Source organism: Engystomops pustulosus, chromosome 8 (assembly GCF_040894005.1).
Source record: "Engystomops pustulosus chromosome 8, aEngPut4.maternal, whole genome shotgun sequence".
Classification (NCBI taxonomy): domain Eukaryota; kingdom Metazoa; phylum Chordata; class Amphibia; order Anura; family Leptodactylidae; genus Engystomops; species Engystomops pustulosus.
This window is the reverse complement of record NC_092418.1, coordinates 74,981,956-75,003,922: the sequence shown is the minus strand read 5'-3', so window position 1 is coordinate 75,003,922 and position 21,967 is coordinate 74,981,956. Positions and strand designations below refer to the sequence as shown.

General features: G+C 40.1%; 1 protein-coding gene across 3 annotated transcripts in view; it reads left to right on the top strand.

Annotated features, from left to right (window-relative positions):
* Nucleotides 1-21,967, top strand: part of LOC140075413 (voltage-gated delayed rectifier potassium channel KCNH8-like) — a 326,146-nt gene that overhangs the window by 112,495 nt on the left and 191,684 nt on the right. For all 3 annotated transcript variants that reach the window (XM_072121262.1, XM_072121261.1, XM_072121263.1), the window contains exon 2: nucleotides 20,183-20,416. In XM_072121262.1, the coding sequence (XP_071977363.1) occupies nucleotides 20,183-20,416 (234 nt within the window). The remainder of the gene's footprint in view (nucleotides 1-20,182; nucleotides 20,417-21,967) is intronic.

Genomic DNA, 21,967 nt, shown 5'->3' with positions numbered 1-21,967 from the left:
TAGTGTCACAGCGCAGATCAGTAGATGTCTAGGTTTAGGCCAACCCATCACCCTTGAGTGGGGTCCTATTTATACCACTCATTAAGCCAAAGTCTGACATTCTTAGACAAACTGCAGCCATGACTTGATGTTACTTCTCATGGCTATACTTGGGATGCTGCTTCACTAGCATTAGTGACAGAGACAATAGTTTAATTTAACACTAAATTAACAAACTTAACACAAACTTGGTGGGGAACAAGGTTTACATTTGATACTTTGCAGATAAATGCCCGTGCAGGGGTACTTCTTAAATCACAAATACAAAAAAACCCCTGAAAATATAAAAATATATAGACGGCAATGGGCACACGGGCGCACGGCACCATACCGTTCCGTACCCCATGAAAAGATAGGATGTGTCCTATCTTTTCTCGGAATATGGCGCCATGCGCCATGTTCCCCTAAGGAGAGGGGCAGGGGTGAGCAGCTTTCACCCCCTCCTCCTCTCCCCAACACCAACGTGTGCCCACCGTACTGTAGCACACGTCAGTGTGAATGCAGCCTTAGATAGTAAACTAGGGTTTAGTTGGGGAAGAAGGGTTGTGTGACCCTATGAGGAATGTGTGCAACACTTATAACATTATGAATAATTGTTAAGTTGTGTCCAGCTTGCCAAGTATCTTTGTGTAAAGCATGTCTGAAGCATACACAAGAACACAAGAACATCAGAAAAGAACATAATATGAAACTCCAAAGCTACATCAAGGGGAATATTCTATTGCAGTGTTTTCTTTCAAGTTTATGTTTGTAGAATATACTTTTTTATATAGTTAGCGCCAAATCTCTAGTTTCATCACGTTTTGCATTAGTTATTTTGAGCCAAAGCCAGGATTGGTTGAAAAACAGAAAAATAAAAAAGTTACTATTCTTTCCATGATTCATTATCTCTATGCAGTCTCAAATAACTGATGCAAAAATCAATAAAAATAATGATACCGTACAATTAGACATAATAGAGTAGTAAATTACAAGGATCCCCTCTTGACAGGGACTACAATTTTGCTGATACTTGGTTCCATCTGTCATTGCTTGGTGCTCAAGGGAAATGAGCCCATGACAGCTTTTCCCAGAGGTCTGCAGGAGACTTTACTAGGTTAAAACTCATCCCACAAGAGCTCAATAGGGTTGATGTGGAGCGGTGGGGCAGGCAATCCATTAATCACACTTTTCTAGTCCCCTGTTCATCCGTAGTATATTCCAGAAGTCTATTTTCTTACCTCTAGTCCTTCTGCGTAATGAAATTAGCTCAAATCAAGCTTTGACCCCAATGGATGACAAGACATGTACCGATATTTCTGCATCCATAATTTGCATTGAAAGATGAAAATAATTGTCATTCAGCAATTGTCCATTTGTGTAAAGCTCTCCATAGTACTCCATTTTAATTATCTACTATTTCATGTCTGTTCCTTTATCCATTTCACTATTTCTTTGCATGTCATTGAGAGCACATTTGAGATTTCCTTGTGCAGATGATATTTGCGATTTACCGATTTGCCCTGAATTGCCCTGGGTTTTTGGCGCACGCGGTCGGATTGTGGCGCATTGGCACCGGCTTGCATGTGACACAAATCGGGGGCATGGACGTCAGACAACCCGACTGATTCGGACAAACCGCGGAATTCAAAAACCAAATTGTGTCGCAAAATCAGCACTTACATGCAACGGGAAGAAGAAGGTGAACTCCGGCGGCCCTCAGCGGGGGAAGCGACACATGCAGGAAATTGGACGCTCGATCTTAGTAAATCGCGTCAGCTCTGAATCCTTGTCGGACATTCCGGATCGGCGGCGTCAACGGGACGGGTAAGTAAATCTGCCCCTTTGTCTTTAACCCTAAATGGTTCCTTTCTGTGGCTGCAATGTTAGAAAATTAGTTTAGAAACTTACATGCAACTTATCTGATGTGAGTCCAATGATAGTTATTGAATACAGTATATGCAGTGTTCACTGCACTGTTCATATGCAGGGCCCAGGTCCTTGTAAAACTATCAAAAACAAACTATATAAAATAGGAATAGCCATAATTGTACAGACCAAAGAATAAATATAACATGAAAATTATAATATAGTACACCAGTGTAAAATATGGTTACCTGCTTCAAGAGAAAGTTCAAGGAGCAGTAAGAGGAAAACATAGATAAGCCACACTACATCATGGTACACCCCACATTTGGCATTAACAAGTTAAAAGACCCCAAAATTAACCCTGTGGAATGAGCTAAGTTTACAAAATGTTGTCTTTTCTTGGTGGTTTACACTACTCTGGTACCTAAGTGGCTCTACAAACATGGCACCTGAAAACTATTCCCTCAAAATTTGCCCTACAATAGCTCATTGGCACTCCTTCCCTTCTCCGCTCTGCTGTGTACCCAAACATCAGCTAACATCCACATGTGGGGGGTTTCTGTACATGCAAGAAAATATTCTTGGATGAATTTTCTCCATTTATTAAGTGTTTACATTTTGGGGCTACATGAACGTGTTAATTACAAAAGTCAGCAGAAATTTACCTAATTAACCACTGCCAGTATGTTGTCCAGCAGCTGAACACCTACTAGATCAAGTTTCTTTCATGACACAGTGTGGTGGTATCATTCACAAAATCTACTTTGAAATTAGACCACAGTAAACCAAGGATGTAGCAGCACTCAAAAATAGAATAGGAACTGCTCAGGTGCACATCCCAGGACCTAGACCAGGGTCCATCCACATGTAAGCAAAAAGAAAAAATGGCAGCAGTCCTAGACTTCAATGTGAGCAACGCGTACTGGTTTATTCACACATGTGTCCAAACACTACGTTTCGGCTCCTCAGACCTGGACCTGGATACATACTTGATGTATAAAGTCAAGGAGGTGGAGATTTTAAAACTGAAGTCAAGCTCTCTCTTCGTCAGCCTGCCCCCTTCACTGCAATCGATGGTTCTGCATCACAAACCAGATCTCCTGAAGTCCGATGCATGATGTCAATCACAGTGGAAGTGGCATTCAGAGTTCCTTACCTTGACATCTCTGTTAAACTCTTTGCCTCCTTGACTTTATACAACCAATTTAGATCTCACTTCACACTTGATTTTCTGGATGATACCTCCACACTGAACCATGAGAGAAATAAAAACTAGAAGGTATTACACTGTTTGACAATATACTGGTAGTGGTTTATTAGATCAATTGCTGATGACGGGTTCCCTTTAAATCTTTTTGAAAATGTAAAAACAATTCTGTTCCACTTGTAATCTTTTTAGAACCATAATAAAACAAAAGAACATTTAGAAAATAATGCCATCACAAAGCAGAGATATGGCAAATGTTAGTTAGTAAACTATTTTGGATGTCTGTCTGAAAACTGCAAAAATTGTAATTACTATGTACCTGCTATAATGTACTGGATGTTTGAGCTTTTAACCTGTTAAATCAATAAAATCTATCGAAACAGAAAATGGCAAAATTATTCAACCAAAATAAACAGTGGGTATAGTACGGAAAGTATTCAGATATTTTGATTTAATTGTTTAATTTATTAAACAAGAAAAACTGAAATATCACATGGTCATAAGTATTCAGGCTTAGTATTGAGTAGAAGCAGCTTTTGAGCTAGTACAGCCATGAGTCTTCTTGGAAACGATGCAGCAAGTTTTTCACACCTGATTTGGGGATCCTCTGCCTCTTCCTTGTAGATCCTCTCCAGTTCCCTCAGGTTGGATGGTGAATGTTGGTTTTCATCCAGTATGTCTCTGTACTCAGCCGCATTCATCTTTTCTTCATAATTTGTAACCAGTCATCCTGCACCCCCCCCCCATAATATGATGCTGCCACTACCATGTGTCACTGTTGGGATTATATTTGGCAGGTGATGAGCAATGTCTGTTTTTCTCCACACATACCGCTTAGAATTAACACCAAAACATCCAATCTTTGTCTCATCACACGAGAGCATCTTAATTGTCACAGTCTGGGAGTACTTCATTGAGTTTTTTTGCAAATTGTATGCCGACGTTCATATGTCCGTTGGCACACTCTGCCATAAAGCCCCGAAGCTGCACAGATGCAGTGATAGATGACTTTGTGGAACTTTCTCCCATCTCCCTTCTGCATCTCTGGAGCTCAGCCACAGTGATCATGGGGTTGTTCTTTACCTCTCTTACCAGGGCTCTTCTCCCACGAATGCCTACTTTGGCTGGACGGCCAGGTCAGGTCTAAGAGGAGTTGTGGTCATCCCAAACTTCTTTCATTTATTGAATATGGAGACCAAACATATGACATGGAGGTGGTGTAGCAAAAAAATAGCAATTTCAGTGAGCAATTAATTGCGATTATTTCAGTGCACTGCTACATCTCACCCATAAGCTCATATATTGATAAACGTCATACAATCTCCAATGTCACATTTCAAAGTTTGAAGATTTAGTTTAATAATAATACTCTTTATTTATATAGCGCCATCAAATTCAGTAGCGCTTTACATATTATGGGGAACATTCTGTATAACTACATTTAATCTACAACTTTTGAGAGTCACAGATAATCCAAATTCCCTGAACCATTGTTCTCATCTCTGCTTACAATGGGCTGTGATGAATAGATAACTAGAGACATTTCGCCTTTCATCAGTTGGCTTTAATCAACAGTCTAGTCATGGCAAACCTCCATTTTTGGCTTTGTGTTCATAATTATAGTAAAAAAAAACTCTGTTATGTCATTGTAGTTTCTAGGTAAAATCAAAGCTTCACAAAAATGTAACTTATTCTGGAGACCCGCAGGGAGTGAACTTGCCAGAGGCTAACCCCCTGCTAGCTACAGGATGAGATTTATATGAATCTCATCTACATGATGCAGTTAGAAACTGGTTTTTGAGATTTTTTGACAGTGTCTTGCAGGAGAAAATACTGCTGAATTTCACATATAGAAGTCCAGCAGTATGTTTGGACTGTGTCGTATCTTACAGGGTAATTCAGAAAATTCTGTTCACCAGTACTTAGGGATCAAAAACAGATTGTTTTGAAGCATCTTTTTACAAATATTTTGCAACATAAAAGTCATAAATATGATTGTAATTTCATTCTCGTAGGGGGTGGTATATATAGGGGAGTAACATTTCGGCACAGGAGTGTTAAGCCTTAGGTCTTGTATGGTTTTGTGCTAAATTTTCCATGGACATAATTGTACTGACTCGTGTAGTACAGGTGGTTGATCCATTTTTTATGTCAACTAAAATCCGACCAACCTGTTTTTTTGGAAATAAAAACCATCCCTAGTCATATACATACAAAAAGGGAGATTTATCATCAGGGGATTATTTTGCTAGAGTTGCTTTTGCTGTAAGGCCCAACATGTCCATTTCCCCACACAATGTGGAAAAGCAATGAAAAACCTTAAATTTCACATCCATTTTGCTGAAATGAGTCCAGAAAGTTTTACATTTAACTGGTCAAACTCTGAAATGGTTTGGTGTAGACGAGGGCTGGCCCCAGCACAGGGCATACCGGGGGCCCAGAACTGCCGGGAAACCCACATAAGGCTGTACATACAGGAGAATCCATAGGGTGTGAGGGGGGGCTTATACAAAATAACCACAAGGGAGCTGTTTGGGATGATAAACTAGGGAACAGTAGACTGTTCTAGTTTCTGAATTTTTGATTACCAAAATCAAGCATGATAAACCAGGGGCACATAGGGACATAGATTTTGGCACCATGACTGTATTAATCATTATCCATGGCCTTCTTCCTTCTAAAATCAACTTTTAAAATAATACTAATGAGCCTCAAGGCCTCCTGGGAGTTGTTCATTTCCAAGGGCCCCTCCATGCTGCTAGACCGTTAGACTGTCTCTTCGTCCACCTCCTCTCCTTCAGCACTTTCCCCTTCCTTCTGCTTGTTGTTATCTCACACAGTAGGAGGGGGAAGTGCTCCTTTCACAATGTAACAACAGCCTGTGAATCTACAGCATGGGATGGGGGGGGGGGGGGGAGCTCTGATAACAACCCGAACAACCCCTCAGACTTATTGGCATAATTTTATTTTAAGTTGATTTTAAAAGGAAGAAGGCCATGGACAACAAATATAAGAAGATTACCACAGTCACGGTGCCTGGATCTATGATATCTGGTTTATCATGATAGATTTTGATGATAGATTTCCTTTAAAAAAACACACAAAAGAAAATGTTACATTTAGAGAAAGAAAGCAAGTATTTAAAAATGCATTTTTAAACATTTAATAATACAAGAAAAGAAAAAAGTTAAAGGGAGTCTTCAGACTATCAAGAAAGGAGCAGGAAATAAATCTAGCTATTGTTTCCTTATAACAGGCTCATAAAGATTTTCCATATGTGACTAATGAAAGTGTATATCACAGCTGACAGGACATAAGAATGACTCCTCCTTGTCTTCTCCTCTTTATTTCTCTGTGTACATAGAGCCGAGCTGTGAAACTTCTGGTAAGAACTGATCTAAGCCATTTCACCACACAAGGGATTTATTTCAGAGGAAATTCTGCACCATATGTGTCCTATAAAATATATCATCCATCTGTCCTGGTTTTCTAGGGACAGACCTTTATGGTTTTAGGCAAACTTTAACCATAGACACTAAAATGCTCTGATTACATTTTTACAGACAGTGTGACCATTATATCTCAGATACTGAAGATGAAACTTTTTTTGCTCATTGCCATTATGACAGGATATATTGGAGCAATGTTCTTGTGGGATGTTATTATGAATCTGAAATCTAATATTTGTCTCCATTGAGCATTTTATAGATATACAGAAAAATATTTCAACACACTTCAAATGGTTTCCCTGGTTTCTATAGCATCTATTTGAGGGCCCCTCTGTCAGTTTACATCCATTGATTAAATTGACTTAGTAGACGATCAAGAGCCAAAGAGTATCTGAAAAAAATGCTGGACTATAAAAAAATACAATGCGTCCAAAGTTTTACATTTTATCGCTAGAAAGATGGATAGATAAAACTTTATTGATCCATAAAGAGGAAATTATTTGTCATTCCAGCAATATATAAGAATATATATATACAGGCGGTCCTCTACTTAAGTACACTCGACTTACATACGACCCCTAGTTACAAACGGACCTCTGGATATTGGTAATTTATTGTACTTTAGTCCTAGGCTACAATGATCAGCTGTAACAGTTATCACAGGTGTCTGTAATGAAGCTTTAGTGTTAATCCTGGTTCTTATGACAAGCCAACATTTTTAAAATCCAATTGTTACAGAGACCAAAAAAGTTCTGTCTGGGATTACAATGATAAAATATACAGTTCCGACTTACATACAAATTCAACTTAAGAACAAACCTACAGACCCTATCTTGTATGTAACCTGGGGACTGCCCATAACTATATATATATATATATATATATATATATATATATATATATATATATATATATATATATATTTATAAAGTACACAACACATAACAGTAAATACAATAAATATATAACTAGCATCGACCCCTCTAAAAGTGCCTCATGTTAACAAGGACCAACAAGCTCCTTACTATACAAAGCAATTGCAAATGGTATCAGTATATTTTGGGGCATATTTACTAGTTTTAGCGGAAATTGCCAGATTTATCACAACGGATGATAGATCAGGTGCATATCTATCTAGTCTAGGTTTATTGCATCTATGATTTTTTTCTAGTGAATGGAAGCTGAGCTGCAGTTACACATCTCTATGGAGTAACATAGCTCAATACACTACATTTTACCTGATCAGTAAAGGTTTTGGGTGTCAGAGCACCATCAAGCCCATATTATTAACCATAAAAGGAGTAGAGGTTGTGCATGAATTTTGCAACTCTATTCAAAATCTGGGGACTGACAAATATCTATGTACAACACTTGCCTAAATTAATTGTGCAGTGCATGAGGGGCTTATGGCCTATTTAATAAATAACCTCCTTTCTGTGATTGGTGAGGTTTCCATTGCTAGACACCAGTGACTAGGCACTTCTAACCTTCCTTGCGAAAAGGCATGATTCTTGAATACCACTTTCAAGTGTGGCCTACTTGATTCTGGATCTACAAGCTTCTGAGATGCAAATCTACTATTGAATTTTGCACATAAGATTGGTGGCCTGCACTCGAATCCCGCCCACCACTTTATACGGTCCACAAGGTTTGCTGGATGTAAGAACATTATACAGTTTTCAGATGCAATGCCACAACAGCCATGACTGGATCTTCATTGAAGTTTCAGATACTATAGCCCTATCACAAAGAGCTGATGATCTGCTCTTATAAATCAGGGTTGGCTGGGTGTAATCCATTGGAAAAGCAGAGAACTTAAAGGGAACCTGTCACCAGGGACCTCATTTTCACTAAAGACAGGTTGCAGAAGCTTATTACACCTGTCACCAGGGACCTCATTTTCACTAAAGACAGGTTGCAGAAGCTTATTACACCTGTAGTGCAAATGTGCCTCTCTGCCTTTTATAAGCATTTGCATTACAATATAATTGCGTGTTATAACTTACTCTTGCACCCTGACAAAATTCTAGGGTTGTCACAGGGGCTGGACTTTGGTTTGGATGCATTTCAAAAAACAACATGTGACTTGTCTGTGTTACTCACTCCTCAGAGCTTGCCCCCCTCCTTTGTGCTCCTGTACAGCTCCACCTCCTGCTCCTTCTCAGAGGTCACAGCCTGGTGAGATGACATCAGTGGGGGAAAGGCAAGCTGTACAGGAGCACAAAGATGGAGACAGTCTGCAGCTCAGACAAGTCACATGTTGTTTTTTGAAATGCATCCAAACCAAAGCCCTTCCCCTGTGACTACCCCAGGATTTTGTCAGGATGCAAGAGTAAATTATAACACACAATTATATTGTAATGCAAATGTTTATAAAAGGGAGAGAGGCATTTTTGCACTGCAGGTGTGATGGGCTTCTACATCTGTCTTTAGTGAAAATGAGGTCCATGGTGACAGGTTCTCTTTAAGTATTGAGAAGAATGTGACTTTTGAGCAGAAAGGCAAAAATTAAGCTGATGTTAACACAAATAATTTGTAAAAATTCCGCCTTTTAGTACAAAAAGTAAATAATACAGAGAATGGGGCCCTGGTTAGTCCCAGCTTCTATCCATAATCCAAATCTGTATTTGTTGGATAAAATAAGGTCCACCTCTTAAAACTTGTGCACTTTTTACATATACTGTAGGAGTAGAAAATACACTATGGCTCCGACAGAGATAATGGCACTAATTATCATTCACAAAGTATTATTATAATCACAAGATTCTTCGTCTTATACGGCAACAATCCTCTTACTAACAGTAATTAATGACAGACTAGACCAAGAAAATTACTTGACTTAATTGCATTTAAATAATCCATTGTTATTTCATTCCCAGATTCCGTGGGTCCAGTTATAGTTTTACCAAAGTAAGGAATAGAATAGAAAGAATAGAATAATTTATTATGAAAGAAATTTGTTACATCTCTTGCATACAATATAAGCATGTGTGATGTTTATTTAGAAAAGCCTAGAGTTTCTATATGGGTAAGAGATATGTAAATTATTGTCATTTATGGGTTAAGATTTTTAATTTCTAGTTTCTGAGCTTCTCCTGGAAATAAGGTGAGCAGAAGTAAGTCGTATAGGAAATAGGAAAAGATTTTTAATTTCTAGTTTCTGAGCTTCTCAGAAGTTAAGTTGGTTAGTTAGAAGTTGGTTAGAAGTTAAAGTTGGTGAGATAGAGCAGGAATTGGTATATTGAAAGAAATAAAATAATAGGAAATATTATTAGGGGCTTGCACTATGCAGATTTCTGGATGCTGTAGTGGTATGTAATGATGAAAGTCAAGCTCCCCATCCTAATTAGTAAGGCCTCATGCACACAACTGTGTGGTCCTTGTGCGCCTCAACCAAGGGAATGTGATCCCTTTTTTGTGGACCATCGGCAAGTGAGGGCTGCTCACCCTACCCATGTCTGCTGAAAATGACCGGCTGCACCGCAGATACGAGCAGGAATAGGAGATGCTCTATAATTTGCAGTGCTGCGGGTGTGCATCTGCGCGGTGCTCATCGTGACCATGCACAATGCCAGGCGTTTATGCGGCCACAGTGGTATCTATGAGGCCTAATTCTGCACACACTTGTATATATTTCTAAATAATATTTGTAGGAGTAGTCACATAAAGCTCATGAAAATCTGTCTCCAGCTCTTCCCTCCCAACCCTACTTGATTAGAGTGAATATCTCAAGCCTCTCCTAGACTTCACAGACCTCATCACACATAATACTAAACATAATTTATTGTATGCTACTTTTTCTGAATGTATTACAAAACCCTGATAATCTGTATGCTCTACACTGGTTTCCAAACTAACTGTTTTTCCATTATTTCTACATGAAGGGGAACATTTACTAAGGGCTTTGCGTCGCACTTTAGTCGAACTGTGAACATTCTTCATGGCTAAAACGGCCTGCACAGGTATTTAAGAAGTGTGTGCGCGGCGATTGTGGAGCTTGTGACCCTCTTGTGGCCTCCATGTGACATAAATTAGGGGGCGTGTTGTCAGACAGTTCGACTGATTCGGACCGACCGCGGTATTTAACTTGCAAATTGTGTCGCACGCCCCATGTTAAAGGTGCATCACAAAAATTATGGTGAACTCTGTCGAACCTGAGCGGGGAAGCGATACATCCATGATATCTGGCACACAATCTTTGTGAATCGCCGCATGCAGCATTATAGACAGACAATGCACTTTTACTAATTGTGCCCAATGTTATTACAGGTTAGGTCAGACTATGTCTATCAGCCTGGGTGATCACATCCTTGTTACAACAACTGTGTAAAACCATGAAATGTGTGTCTCAGACTGTAAAATGACTGAATACTATTTTTGTATTATAGTTTCTTTGTTAAAATTAAAAGAAAATAAATAAAAAGTTATATATTTCATTTTACAAATGGAAAATACTCACATCATTGTGGTGTCCTTGCGGTGTAAAGATGTACCATGTGACACATCTCTTCTCCCTTAGTATTCACTGCATCCAGACACACTGATATCAAATTCTACATCTGTAACTTGCCTTCTTCTCTAAATCTTTGCTAAAATTAGAACATCATATTTTAAACTGAACAAAATGTACATCAGTTCCTGGGATGTTATTCAGCCTAGTGAGACACTAATGTCAATCCAAGCACAGTACCCACGCTGCCAGCAAATATATCCAGTGTATTTCAACTGAAATGTAAAAGAAGTATGTGTGTAGCAAAAGAAGAACGATCAAGAGATGCCTATCGTACATGATTATACTCTCAGAAAAGGTACAAGAGAATAATGACAGAATGCAGGAACTGAAATCCTTTTACCATGAACATTCATGTTTTTAGAAGGCATTAAAATAACAATGAATTAAATGATATATATATATATATATATATATATATATATATATATATATATATATATATCATGCTACAGATATATATCATATTCACATAGTTTATTTATAATATATATATATATATATATATATATATATATAATGTGAATATGATATATATCTGTAGCATAACTGGCTACATATATCTAGCATATCTTTAGCATTCTGGCTAAGGCCCGTTCTACACTGTCAGTTCAGTCCCGGCTTGCAGCGTTCGTGCCGGGAGATCCCGGCAGCACACGCTGCGAGTGTGATGTGATTTCACACTCTCAAGTGTAGAACGGGACTAACTATATGGTATTTATTTTAAGGAAATCTACCATTTGTTTTCATGCATTGTGAACTAAACATACCTTGAGAATGCTGTAGCTACACTGATGCAGAAACATATCTTGTTTAATCCCTGATCCATATGGTTTTGCTAAAAAAACTATTATAAAATTCATGACCATGGGAAAGCTGGGTTACCTGCTGGCTGCTGTTCATAAACACATAACACAGAGCTTCCTGAACTGACCAGACAGGACTAATCAACCTGAGCTGGATGACTCATACACAGCAGCTGGGGGATGGTGCAGCGATTGATTACTTCTGCCTGTCAGGGACCATAGAGTGATCACATATTCCCGACTTATACTGGGCAGGCTGAAGGCTGAAGAAGTACATAATTAGGGTAAGAGGAGAAGCACTGAGCAGCCACAGGAGTTACAGAGTGTTTTTATCATAATTATATAATTATTTTTTTCAGCAAAGCCACTCAGTTCAGGGATTATACAAGACATGTTTCTGTATCAGTGTAGCTACAGCATTCTCAAGGTATGTTTGGTTCATAATACATAAAAGCAAATGGTAAATTTCCTTTAATACTGATTCAATGTATATTTGCATTTGGCTTCCATCCCCCCTCTTGTGGTAGTAGGCAGAATTTGATTGATGGAGTTTAGATGCAGAATAGAGATGAGCGAACATGCTCGTCCGAGCTTGATGCTCGTTCGAGCATTAAGGTACTCGAGACGGCTCGTTGCTCGGACGAGTATTTCCCCTGCTCGAGATCGAGCATTTAATTAAAAAAACACAGTGAAGAACAATGAAGAATAGAATAAAAACAGTGAACACAGGATCATTTAAGTGAAAAACACAGTAAAGAACACAGTGAAGAATAGATTACAGATGTTCGGCACATCTGCTTACTTGTCGGGAGATACGCGCGGAACCGTGCGAACAAAATAGTATGTGAAGAACAATATATATGTGTGAAGAACACATTGCACAACAGCACAGAGACACCGGGGAGCAGCACAGAGACACCGGGGAGCAGCACGAAGACATGGGGCAGCGGCAGCACGGAGACATCAGGCAGCGGCACGGAGCAGCACGGAGACATCGGGGCACGGAGACATCGGGGCACGGAGACAGCGGGGCACAGAGACAGCGGGGCACAGAGACAGCGGGGCACGGAGACAGCGGGGCACAGAGACAGCGGGGCACGGAGACATCGGGGCACGGAGACAGCGGGGCACGGAGAGAGCGGGGCACGGAGAGAGCGGGGCACGGAGACAGCTGGGCACGGAGAGAGCGGGGCACGGAGAGAGCGGGGCACGGAGAGAGCGGGGCACGGAGAGAGCTGGGCACGGAAACAGCTGGGCACGGAGACAGCGGGGCACGGAAACAGCTGGGCACGGAGACAGCGGGGCACAGAGACAGCGGGGCACGGAGAGAGTGGGGCACGGAGAGAGCGGGGCACGGAGAGAGCGGGGCACGGAGAGAGCTGGGCACGGAAACAGCTGGGCACGGAGACAGCGGGGCACGGAAACAGCTGGGCACGGAGACAGCGGGGCACAGAGACAGCGGGGCACGGAGAGAGCGGGGCACGGAGAGAGCGGGGCACGGAGAGAGCGGGGCACGGAGAGAGCTGGGCACGGAAACAGCTGGGCACGGAGACAGCGGGGCACGGAAACAGCTGGGCACGGAGACAGCGGGGCACAGAGACAGCGGGGCACGGAGAGAGCGGGGCACGGAGAGAGCGGGGCACGGAGAGAGCGGGGCACGGAGAGAGCTGGGCACGGAAACAGCTGGGCACGGAGACAGCGGGGCACGGAAACAGCTGGGCACGGAGACAGCGGGGCACAGAGACAGCGGGGCACGGAGAGAGCGGGGCACGGAGAGAGCGGGGCACGGAGAGAGCGGGGCACGGAGAGAGCTGGGCACGGAAACAGCTGGGCACGGAGACAGCGGGGCACGGAAACAGCTGGTCACGGAGACAGCGGGGCACAGAGACAGCGGGGCACGGAGAGAGCGGGGCACGGAGAGAGCGGGGCACGGAGAGAGCGGGGCACGGAGAGAGCTGGGCACGGAAACAGCTGGGCACGGAGACAGCGGGGCACGGAAACAGCTGGGCACGGAGAGAGCGGGGCACAGAGACAGCGGGGCACGGAGACAGTGGGGCACGGAGACAGCGGGGCACGGAGACAGCGGGGCATGGAGACAGCGGGGCACGGAGACAGCGTATCTCCCGACAAGTAAGCAGATGTGCCGAACATCTGCAATCTATTCTTCACTGTGTTTTTCACTTAAATGATCCTGTGTTCACTGTTTTTATTCTATTCTTCACTGTTCTTCACATCTGCTAACTTGTCGGGAGATAATATACGCGCGGAACAGTGAAGAATAGATTGCAGATGTTTGCATACATCTGCTAACTTATCAGAAGACATTCTTTTTAAATTAATTAACACATTTTATTCCCGAACCATGGTCCCTTTGAAAAATGCTCGAGTCTCCCATTGACTTCAATGGGGCTCGTTACTCGAAACGAGCACTCGAACATCTGGAAATGTTCGGCTCGAGTAACGAGCACCCGAGCATTTTAGTGCTCGCTCATCTCTAATGCAGAAATACCCATTGAGCACTAAAAATAACACAGAAGAAGCACTTGGCTGAGCACTGTGTCCTTTTGGTGGCAAGCCAAATAATGACTTTCTATTTGACTGCTATAAGGAGAGCTGAAAATATGAGGAACAATACACAGATGAGCAATTCTACCTCTTACTGTAGTTGTAGCGATGGGAAAATAACTTCCATCAGCCAAAACTTTTCACATGTCATTATGATTTATTAAAAGTTTTTTTAAAGTATACCTTAAACCTTTGTCTTTGCAGAGCATTTGGAGTAAATATAGATCAAAAAGTATAAGAATATTAAAAGAGAAGTAAAAACATCATTGTGTTAGACACGTGACTTCTCTGTTACCCAGTGATCTTTGATTTTACAGATATATCATACAAATGTGCTTGCACCTGAAGCTTGGCCATCCCTGCTAATGAACATATTTTCTTCACTTTATGATACACAGCACAACTAAGAACTAACACAACGGGGGAGATATATCATACGATGATGTCTTTTGTTCCGGCATATTATGAAGCCCCTCCGGTTTTGCCAGACACATCAGGTGGCTCCAGCTTCCAGATACATCAGGAGGCCCCCTGCGGCCAGATACATCAGGAGGCTCCGGGTGCCAGATACATGAGGTGGCTTCGGCTGCCAGATACATCAGGTGGCTCCGGCTGCCAGATACTTCAGGTGGCTCCGGCTGCCAGATACTTCAGGTGGCTCCAGCAGCCAGATACATCAGGTGGCTTCAGCAGCCAGATACATCAGGTGGCTTCGGCTGCCAGATACTTCAGGTGGCTCCAGCAGCCAGATACATCAGGTGGCTTCGGCTGCCAGATACATCAGGTGGCTCCGGCTGCCAGATACTTCAGGTGGCTCCAGCTGCCAGATACATCAGGAGGCTTTGGCTGCCAGATACATCAGGTGGCTCCGGCTGCCAGGTACATCAGGTGGCTCCGGCTGCCAAATACATCAGGTGGCTCCGGCTGCCAGATACTTCAGGTGGCTCCAGCTGCCAGATACATCAGGAGGCTTTGGCTGCCAGATACATCAGGTGGCTCCGGCTGCCAGGTACATCAGGTGGCTCCGGCTGCCAAATACATCAGGTGGCTCCGGCTGCCAAATACATCAGGAGGCTCCGGCTGCCAGATACATCAGGTGGCTCCGGCTGCCAGATACATCAGGTGGCTCCGGCTGCCAGATACATCAGGTGGCTCCGGCTGCCAGATACATCAGGTGGCTCAGGTTGCCAGATACATCAGGTGGCTCCGGCTGCCAGATACATCAGAAGACACTAGCCTCCTGATGAATCTGGCAGCTGGCCACGCAGATGTACAATTCTGGGTCTGGTAAAGAAGTGTACTACTGCCCATTTCTCTGCCTGACATGCCACCTTCACATACCTCCACAACCAGTTGACAGGGAGGTGCCATAAAAGGGAGAGTGATCACAATGCCTGGTGGTTCACTAGGATTGATGATTCGCCAGGAGGATGATTTAGGAATGTATGCAAGCTTAGGAATCTACTATGACTAATAATATCCAGCTGTAATGTGTCTGTAATGAAGCTTTATTGATGATACTTGTTCCCATGACAGCAAACAGATTTAAAAAAAAATCCAATTGTCACTGGGACAAAAAATGTATTTTGTCTGGAGTTACAATTATAAAATATACATGTTCCACCTTACGTACAAATTCAACTTAAGTACAAACCTAAAGTACTCATATTGTACATAACCCGGGGACTGCCTGTACATTATATGGTGCTGCTCACGGACGCTAGTTCAATTCACAGTAATTAACAGATATAAAATTCAGGGAAGTCCTTAGAATGTTATCTGTTTATTTATAGAGTAGAACAATATCAAAAGTATATTTTTTGGATACATTGCATACTAATGCAGCGAATCTAAAGACATAAATGGCTGTGAATTACCGTCAATTGAGATTTACATAAAAAAAATAGATTTATAGAAATTGTAGTGTAAATAACCCTTGTATTACTGGCACAGCCAGGCAATGAAAGCTACTAATGGTAAATGTTCTTCACTTGGTGATAAATGCCTCTGTCGCGTTTGGCTTGGTTGCATATTATGGAGTGAGCTTCCTTTGGTCATGGTGACATCTGGAAATTGCTTCCAACCATATCATCTCATTAACGTTCAGAGATTAGAAAGTCTACGCTAAATGTCTGTTCCACCAAAGGTCACTGTGCCCCATCCAAACAAGGACATCAATAAACTGGACAACTCAAGGAATGCTTTGCTGTAGAAGCTAGTTTTCTTTCTAAACATATTTCGGATCCACTGTAGAGTAAAAACAAATCATTTGGCAGGCAAGATATATGTCTCAAAGCCAATGAATCTCCTCCAAAATTATAGTGCACAAAAATATAGCAATTCTGGGAATTGCAGAGTGATGCAAATACTGAATGTGACAAAAGCCAACCCTCCATCCAGGTACATAATGTACTCCAGAGGGTACTTTTAATAATGCTTGTAGAATATTTTTCTTGTTTACATCATGGCAAGTCAGGATTACATTTTCTTAACACCTGTGGAAAATTTACTGTATCTGCTTAATCTTGATCTCCTCTGTGCCGGAGTGTTAGCAATTTATTAAAGAGAATCTTTATCCACAATTTACCTACCTGAACTAACTGCCATGTTGTGTAGGGCTATGCCCATACATCCATCCGTACCTTTAATTTTATTCTCCAGCTGCTCCTTCCATGCTAAATTCACTTTAGAACTATAAAACAGAAGTAAGGGTGGCAGGTAAATCATACTATTTTGCATACTATGGCCCACATTTATTAAAGTTGCAGCGCCAGTATTCTGGCATAGTTGCACATAAATACATGGCAAGTAGGACATAATTGTGGCGCCCGTTATGTGCAGGGTGCACTAGATTCATAAAGACCGTGCTCTGGTCTTCAGTAATCTGGTGCACTCTGCACATTAGTGATCGCAGTTTTGCTCAATAGTAGTAAATGTGGGCCTATGGGTATTTTTTTATTTGTTTTTAAAAATAAAGCATTTATTGTTATTTTTAAGAATTTTTCTTGGTGACTATTTCCCTTGTGCTTTGGGTTTTGTCTATTGAGCTGGGTAGCACCATAATGGTCGATTCTTTACCCTATCATTGTGGATGATTGTATATTCGGTATGATAAGTTATTTCGGGAAGTAAGTTGGGGGTGACGAATTCCCTTTAAGAGGCACATAACTCTTGCATCTCTTGCTCTCTATACTATTCCACCATGTGCCATCTTCAGTCCCAATTTTACTAAATTTGTCTAAATTTAGGAGGTCAAGCTCCACCCACACAACACTTCTAGCCAGATAAGTGATCCAGAAAGACCGTAGTGATGCTCTCTGCTCCTTCCCTCCACCCCTTATGTCTGCTCCCCCATCCCAGGCAGCTTTATAGGTCCATTAGGTTCATTGGTCAATTTCTGTACAGTAGTGTCATACACAGAATGGAAGCAATGCTCACCACATATAACTTGCTTCCAAAGCTCAAAGGTTTACCAAGACAAGATCAGTTTCATGCAGAGAATTCAACTTTTCTAAAGTGTTTATATTTTACAATAACTTTCTCATATGCATATTCTTCCTTGAATGGCAAATAATGGTGCGTGCAGTAATCTATTCATATACTCTTATCCATGAAGAAAAAGGATTATACACCGCCAAAGTAATTTGCAGATACAATGCACTCTAAGAGCTTCATCCTAATATTGTGCTGCACTTCAAATTGCATTAACATGGTGCTGCTTCTGACTTTCCACCGCAAAGCAACAGGAAAAAGCTTTTAATTCTGTTCTACAGTCTATTTGCCACTGATCTTTAAAAAATGTCTCTGTATTTGCTTGCACCATCAATACAAAAATAGAAAGAATTTGACATATTTGTAAATGTATTATATTTTAGACATAAAAAGTAGTATTCGTTCTTCAAAGTGACCTTCTTCTTGCCTTCGAATCTTTGCCATGTCCCTATATCCATCTTAAAATCTACATTAAAATGCAAATACATATTTTGCTTTCATCTTAATCTGGAATTTAGTCCACCTAAATCTGCAACTGATGTATACGGTGACAAGCTTCAGTTTGCCATAATCAACTGGGAGTAGATGGTGAAGTTATGTGTCTGTTGGACTGAGTGTATTGTCATTTAAACGATGGGGGACGGTAGTGTGAATGTTTTTTTCCAATTTTTTATGCGCTTTTAATACGGTCAGACAAATTGAATGTGTCAGAATAAGGCAGCCCGTTGCATTGTTGAATGCATGCGATTTGAATGGCCATCTTGACAAATAAGTTTTCCAGGTGGTGCTAAGGAAAATCACGCCTCTTTTAGCTACCTTGTAAGGCAGCCCAGTGCTGTGGCATCATCCAGAAAATCAACTTTTAAGCGAGATGTAAATTGACTGTATAAAGTCAAAGAGGCAGAGATTTTAACACTGATTTTAACACTGATTTTAACACTCTCTTCCTCAGAAAGCCCCCCTACCTGTAATTCATGGTTCTGCATCCAGAGAAATTACTAACTAGATCTTCTGAAGTCCGATGCATAATGTCAATCACAGAGGAGGAGGCGTTCAGAGCTCTTCACCTTCACTTCAGTGTTAAACTCTCCGCCTCCTTGACTTTATGCAACAAATTTACGTCTCACTTCAAAGTTGATTTTCTGGTTGATGCCACCGCACTGATCCATGAAAGAAACAAAAACTAGAAGGTGTTACACTGTTTGACAATATAATGGTCCATTTTATCAAAAGGTTGTTCAAAGCGAGGCACATTAAATGATAGATTTGCTCAGGTGAAAGCACATAGGGATCACTATAGGTCTTTCACTCTGACTGTAATAACCCTTTACAATAAAAAGTTGGCTAAACCATGCTCAACAAGATGAAATATGTCCAGAACAGGTAGGGTGCCATGTTGCTGGGTTTCTAATGTATCTTCGCACCTGCATTTCATTTAGTTTTTTAATAATTATCTATTGTTTATGTTTTTTATTATATTATTTATTGTGATGTTACTGCTACTTTATGTATCTGATTTTTATGTTGTTATTGTTTAATGTGCAGGAAAAACACCAAAATGATTATATTCATTCTTGGCCATTAGAAAGTTACAAAAAGAATAAGAAAACAGATAAAATAAAACTATATATAAAACAATAATTCTTAATCTGTCCTTATTACAGGAAAAATGATTATATTGATAGTTTTAATTAAAATACTGCACTTTTAAGTGTCCACAGAAATTATTCAGACCTGTGTGTATCCATGGTTACAGACTACAAAAATAATTTTTTTGTAGTCTGGTGATGCAGTCAGTCTACATTTTTCAAATGAGCAAGAAGAAGAGTCAGTATAACTGTGAGATTTAAATAGATTAAACAATGAAAATGAATACAAATTTATAAAAACATGAAGAGAAATAAAATAATTAAAAATAAAGAGTAGAAGTGAGAGGGAATGGGGATCAAAATGTTCTTATGATATGGCAATTGCTTTTGCGGTTAAAAATACAATCTAGAGGCAGTTTAGTGGTGCAGAATATGATAATTATAGTGAGTGTGCCATTTGCCTAGAAAATAAGATTGTATTCGTTTTGTTTTATAATTGTCATAGTCTTATATTGCCTATTACAGGGTGGTAATAATGGTTACAAGCATATATATATTCTTCTAGTCTAACAATCTAAATTCTCTTATGTGAACAAAATATGAAAATTTCGTAGTCAACAATTATAAAATTGTATTTTTTAAAACTTTACCAACAGATTTTCTTTTCTTTTTTTCAGACAGCAATTTTGTCTTGGGAAACGCTCAGGTGCAGAACTTGTTCCCTATAGTCTACTGCTCTGATGGGTTCTGTGACTTGACTGGATTTGCTCGGGCAGAAGTAATGCAGAAGAGTTGTGCCTGCAAGTTTCTCTATGGCCAAGAAACCAGCGAGCAACTGAAGGTGCAGATTCAGAAAGCTCTGGATGAGAAAAGGGAGTTTAAGACGGAAATCATTCTGTATAGGAAGACTGGTGAGTCAATACATGCTGACTTTATCTCTTTTAGGAGATATGTTCAATATTTGAAGAATATTAACCGTTCTGTATGTTTTGCTTTTCTACATTATTATGTGTTGAATTGATAACTTATTGATCAGTCACTAAGACTACATGAGAAGTATTCAAGTATTAACATGCAATAAAAATAATAAATAATAAAAATGTCAGTATATTATAATATATTCAGTGGGGCACATGTATCATAAGTCTTCATCTTTTTTTTGCCTTTGCTGCTGGTCAGATGTATCGTAACAGTTTTTCCTTATTGATACATGTGCTGTCACCAATCAGCTCTAAGCCAATTTCCACGCCTGGTCAGGGACAGTCTTAGATTCGCTCCAAAGTTTTCAGATTTTTTAAAAAGTTGCAACTTTCACATCTGGATTCAGGTGATAACTCAGGGAACAATGGAGAAAACTAGACATGGCAAACTTTGAAGGGAGCCATAGGTGCAAAAAAAGTTGCAAATGGGCACATACGGTATAAAAAGTTGCAAAACATAAAGTAAAATGTTCAAAAATGTGTCCCAGTATGTCTAATTTTTTTAAAAATTATTTTTATTGTTTTAAAAATATAATACAACGATGAACTTTCCAATATGGGTGACTGTTGGATACTCCTGTTTTTCCTTCAGGTGCAGTAGCTTCCAGAAAAATTTATTTATTATAAAACGTATTCTATGGTATGACAATACAGATAAATATTAAAAAAATAATAATTAATAATAAACAAATAAATAGATATGCGGAGATCCGAAATTAATAAGTTATCCATGTATTAATGTACCAAAATAATATATGTTATAGCGACATTTATATATGAAAACGGTTTGTTCTTAAGTTGAGTATGTCAAAACTGTATATTTTATAATTGTAGTTTCAGACAAAAATTTCTTTTGCCCCAGTGACAATTGGAGTTTAAAAATGTTTTGCTGTAAACGGAACAAAATTTCCGATAAATTATCGATAAAGCTTCATTACAGACACCTCACAGATGATCATTGCAGGTTGGAACTATAGTAAAGCATTCAGGAAGCTTCACCAAAGGTCACAGTGGGCAGAGGGGTCCGTCTTTAACTAGGGGTCGTCTGTAAGTTTGGTGTCCTTAAGTAGGGGAGCACCTGTACATTTAGAGAAATATTTTCTATATATACTCGGAGAAATAGTATACATATATAATGTCATATACATTGAATACTCTGTCATCCATATGTCATCCTGTTCGGTAATCCCTAGTGACATAAATTACCCGCCAAACCACCTTTTTTAAATGGATCCCAAATACAGAGGTAATGTAATGCAACTGAGGAAGGATCTATTCCGGATCCGAAACATGTTTTGCTGGCTATTGATTTTATTTAATTTATTATTATTATTTTTTATATTTATCTGTATTATCATACCATAGAATACGTTTTATAATAAAAACATTTTCCTAGAAGCTACTGTGTCTGATCCTTGAAGGAAAAATGCAATAGACACCAAAGTTTTTTTCAGTATTCACATTGAGAAAATCCCGGTGGCA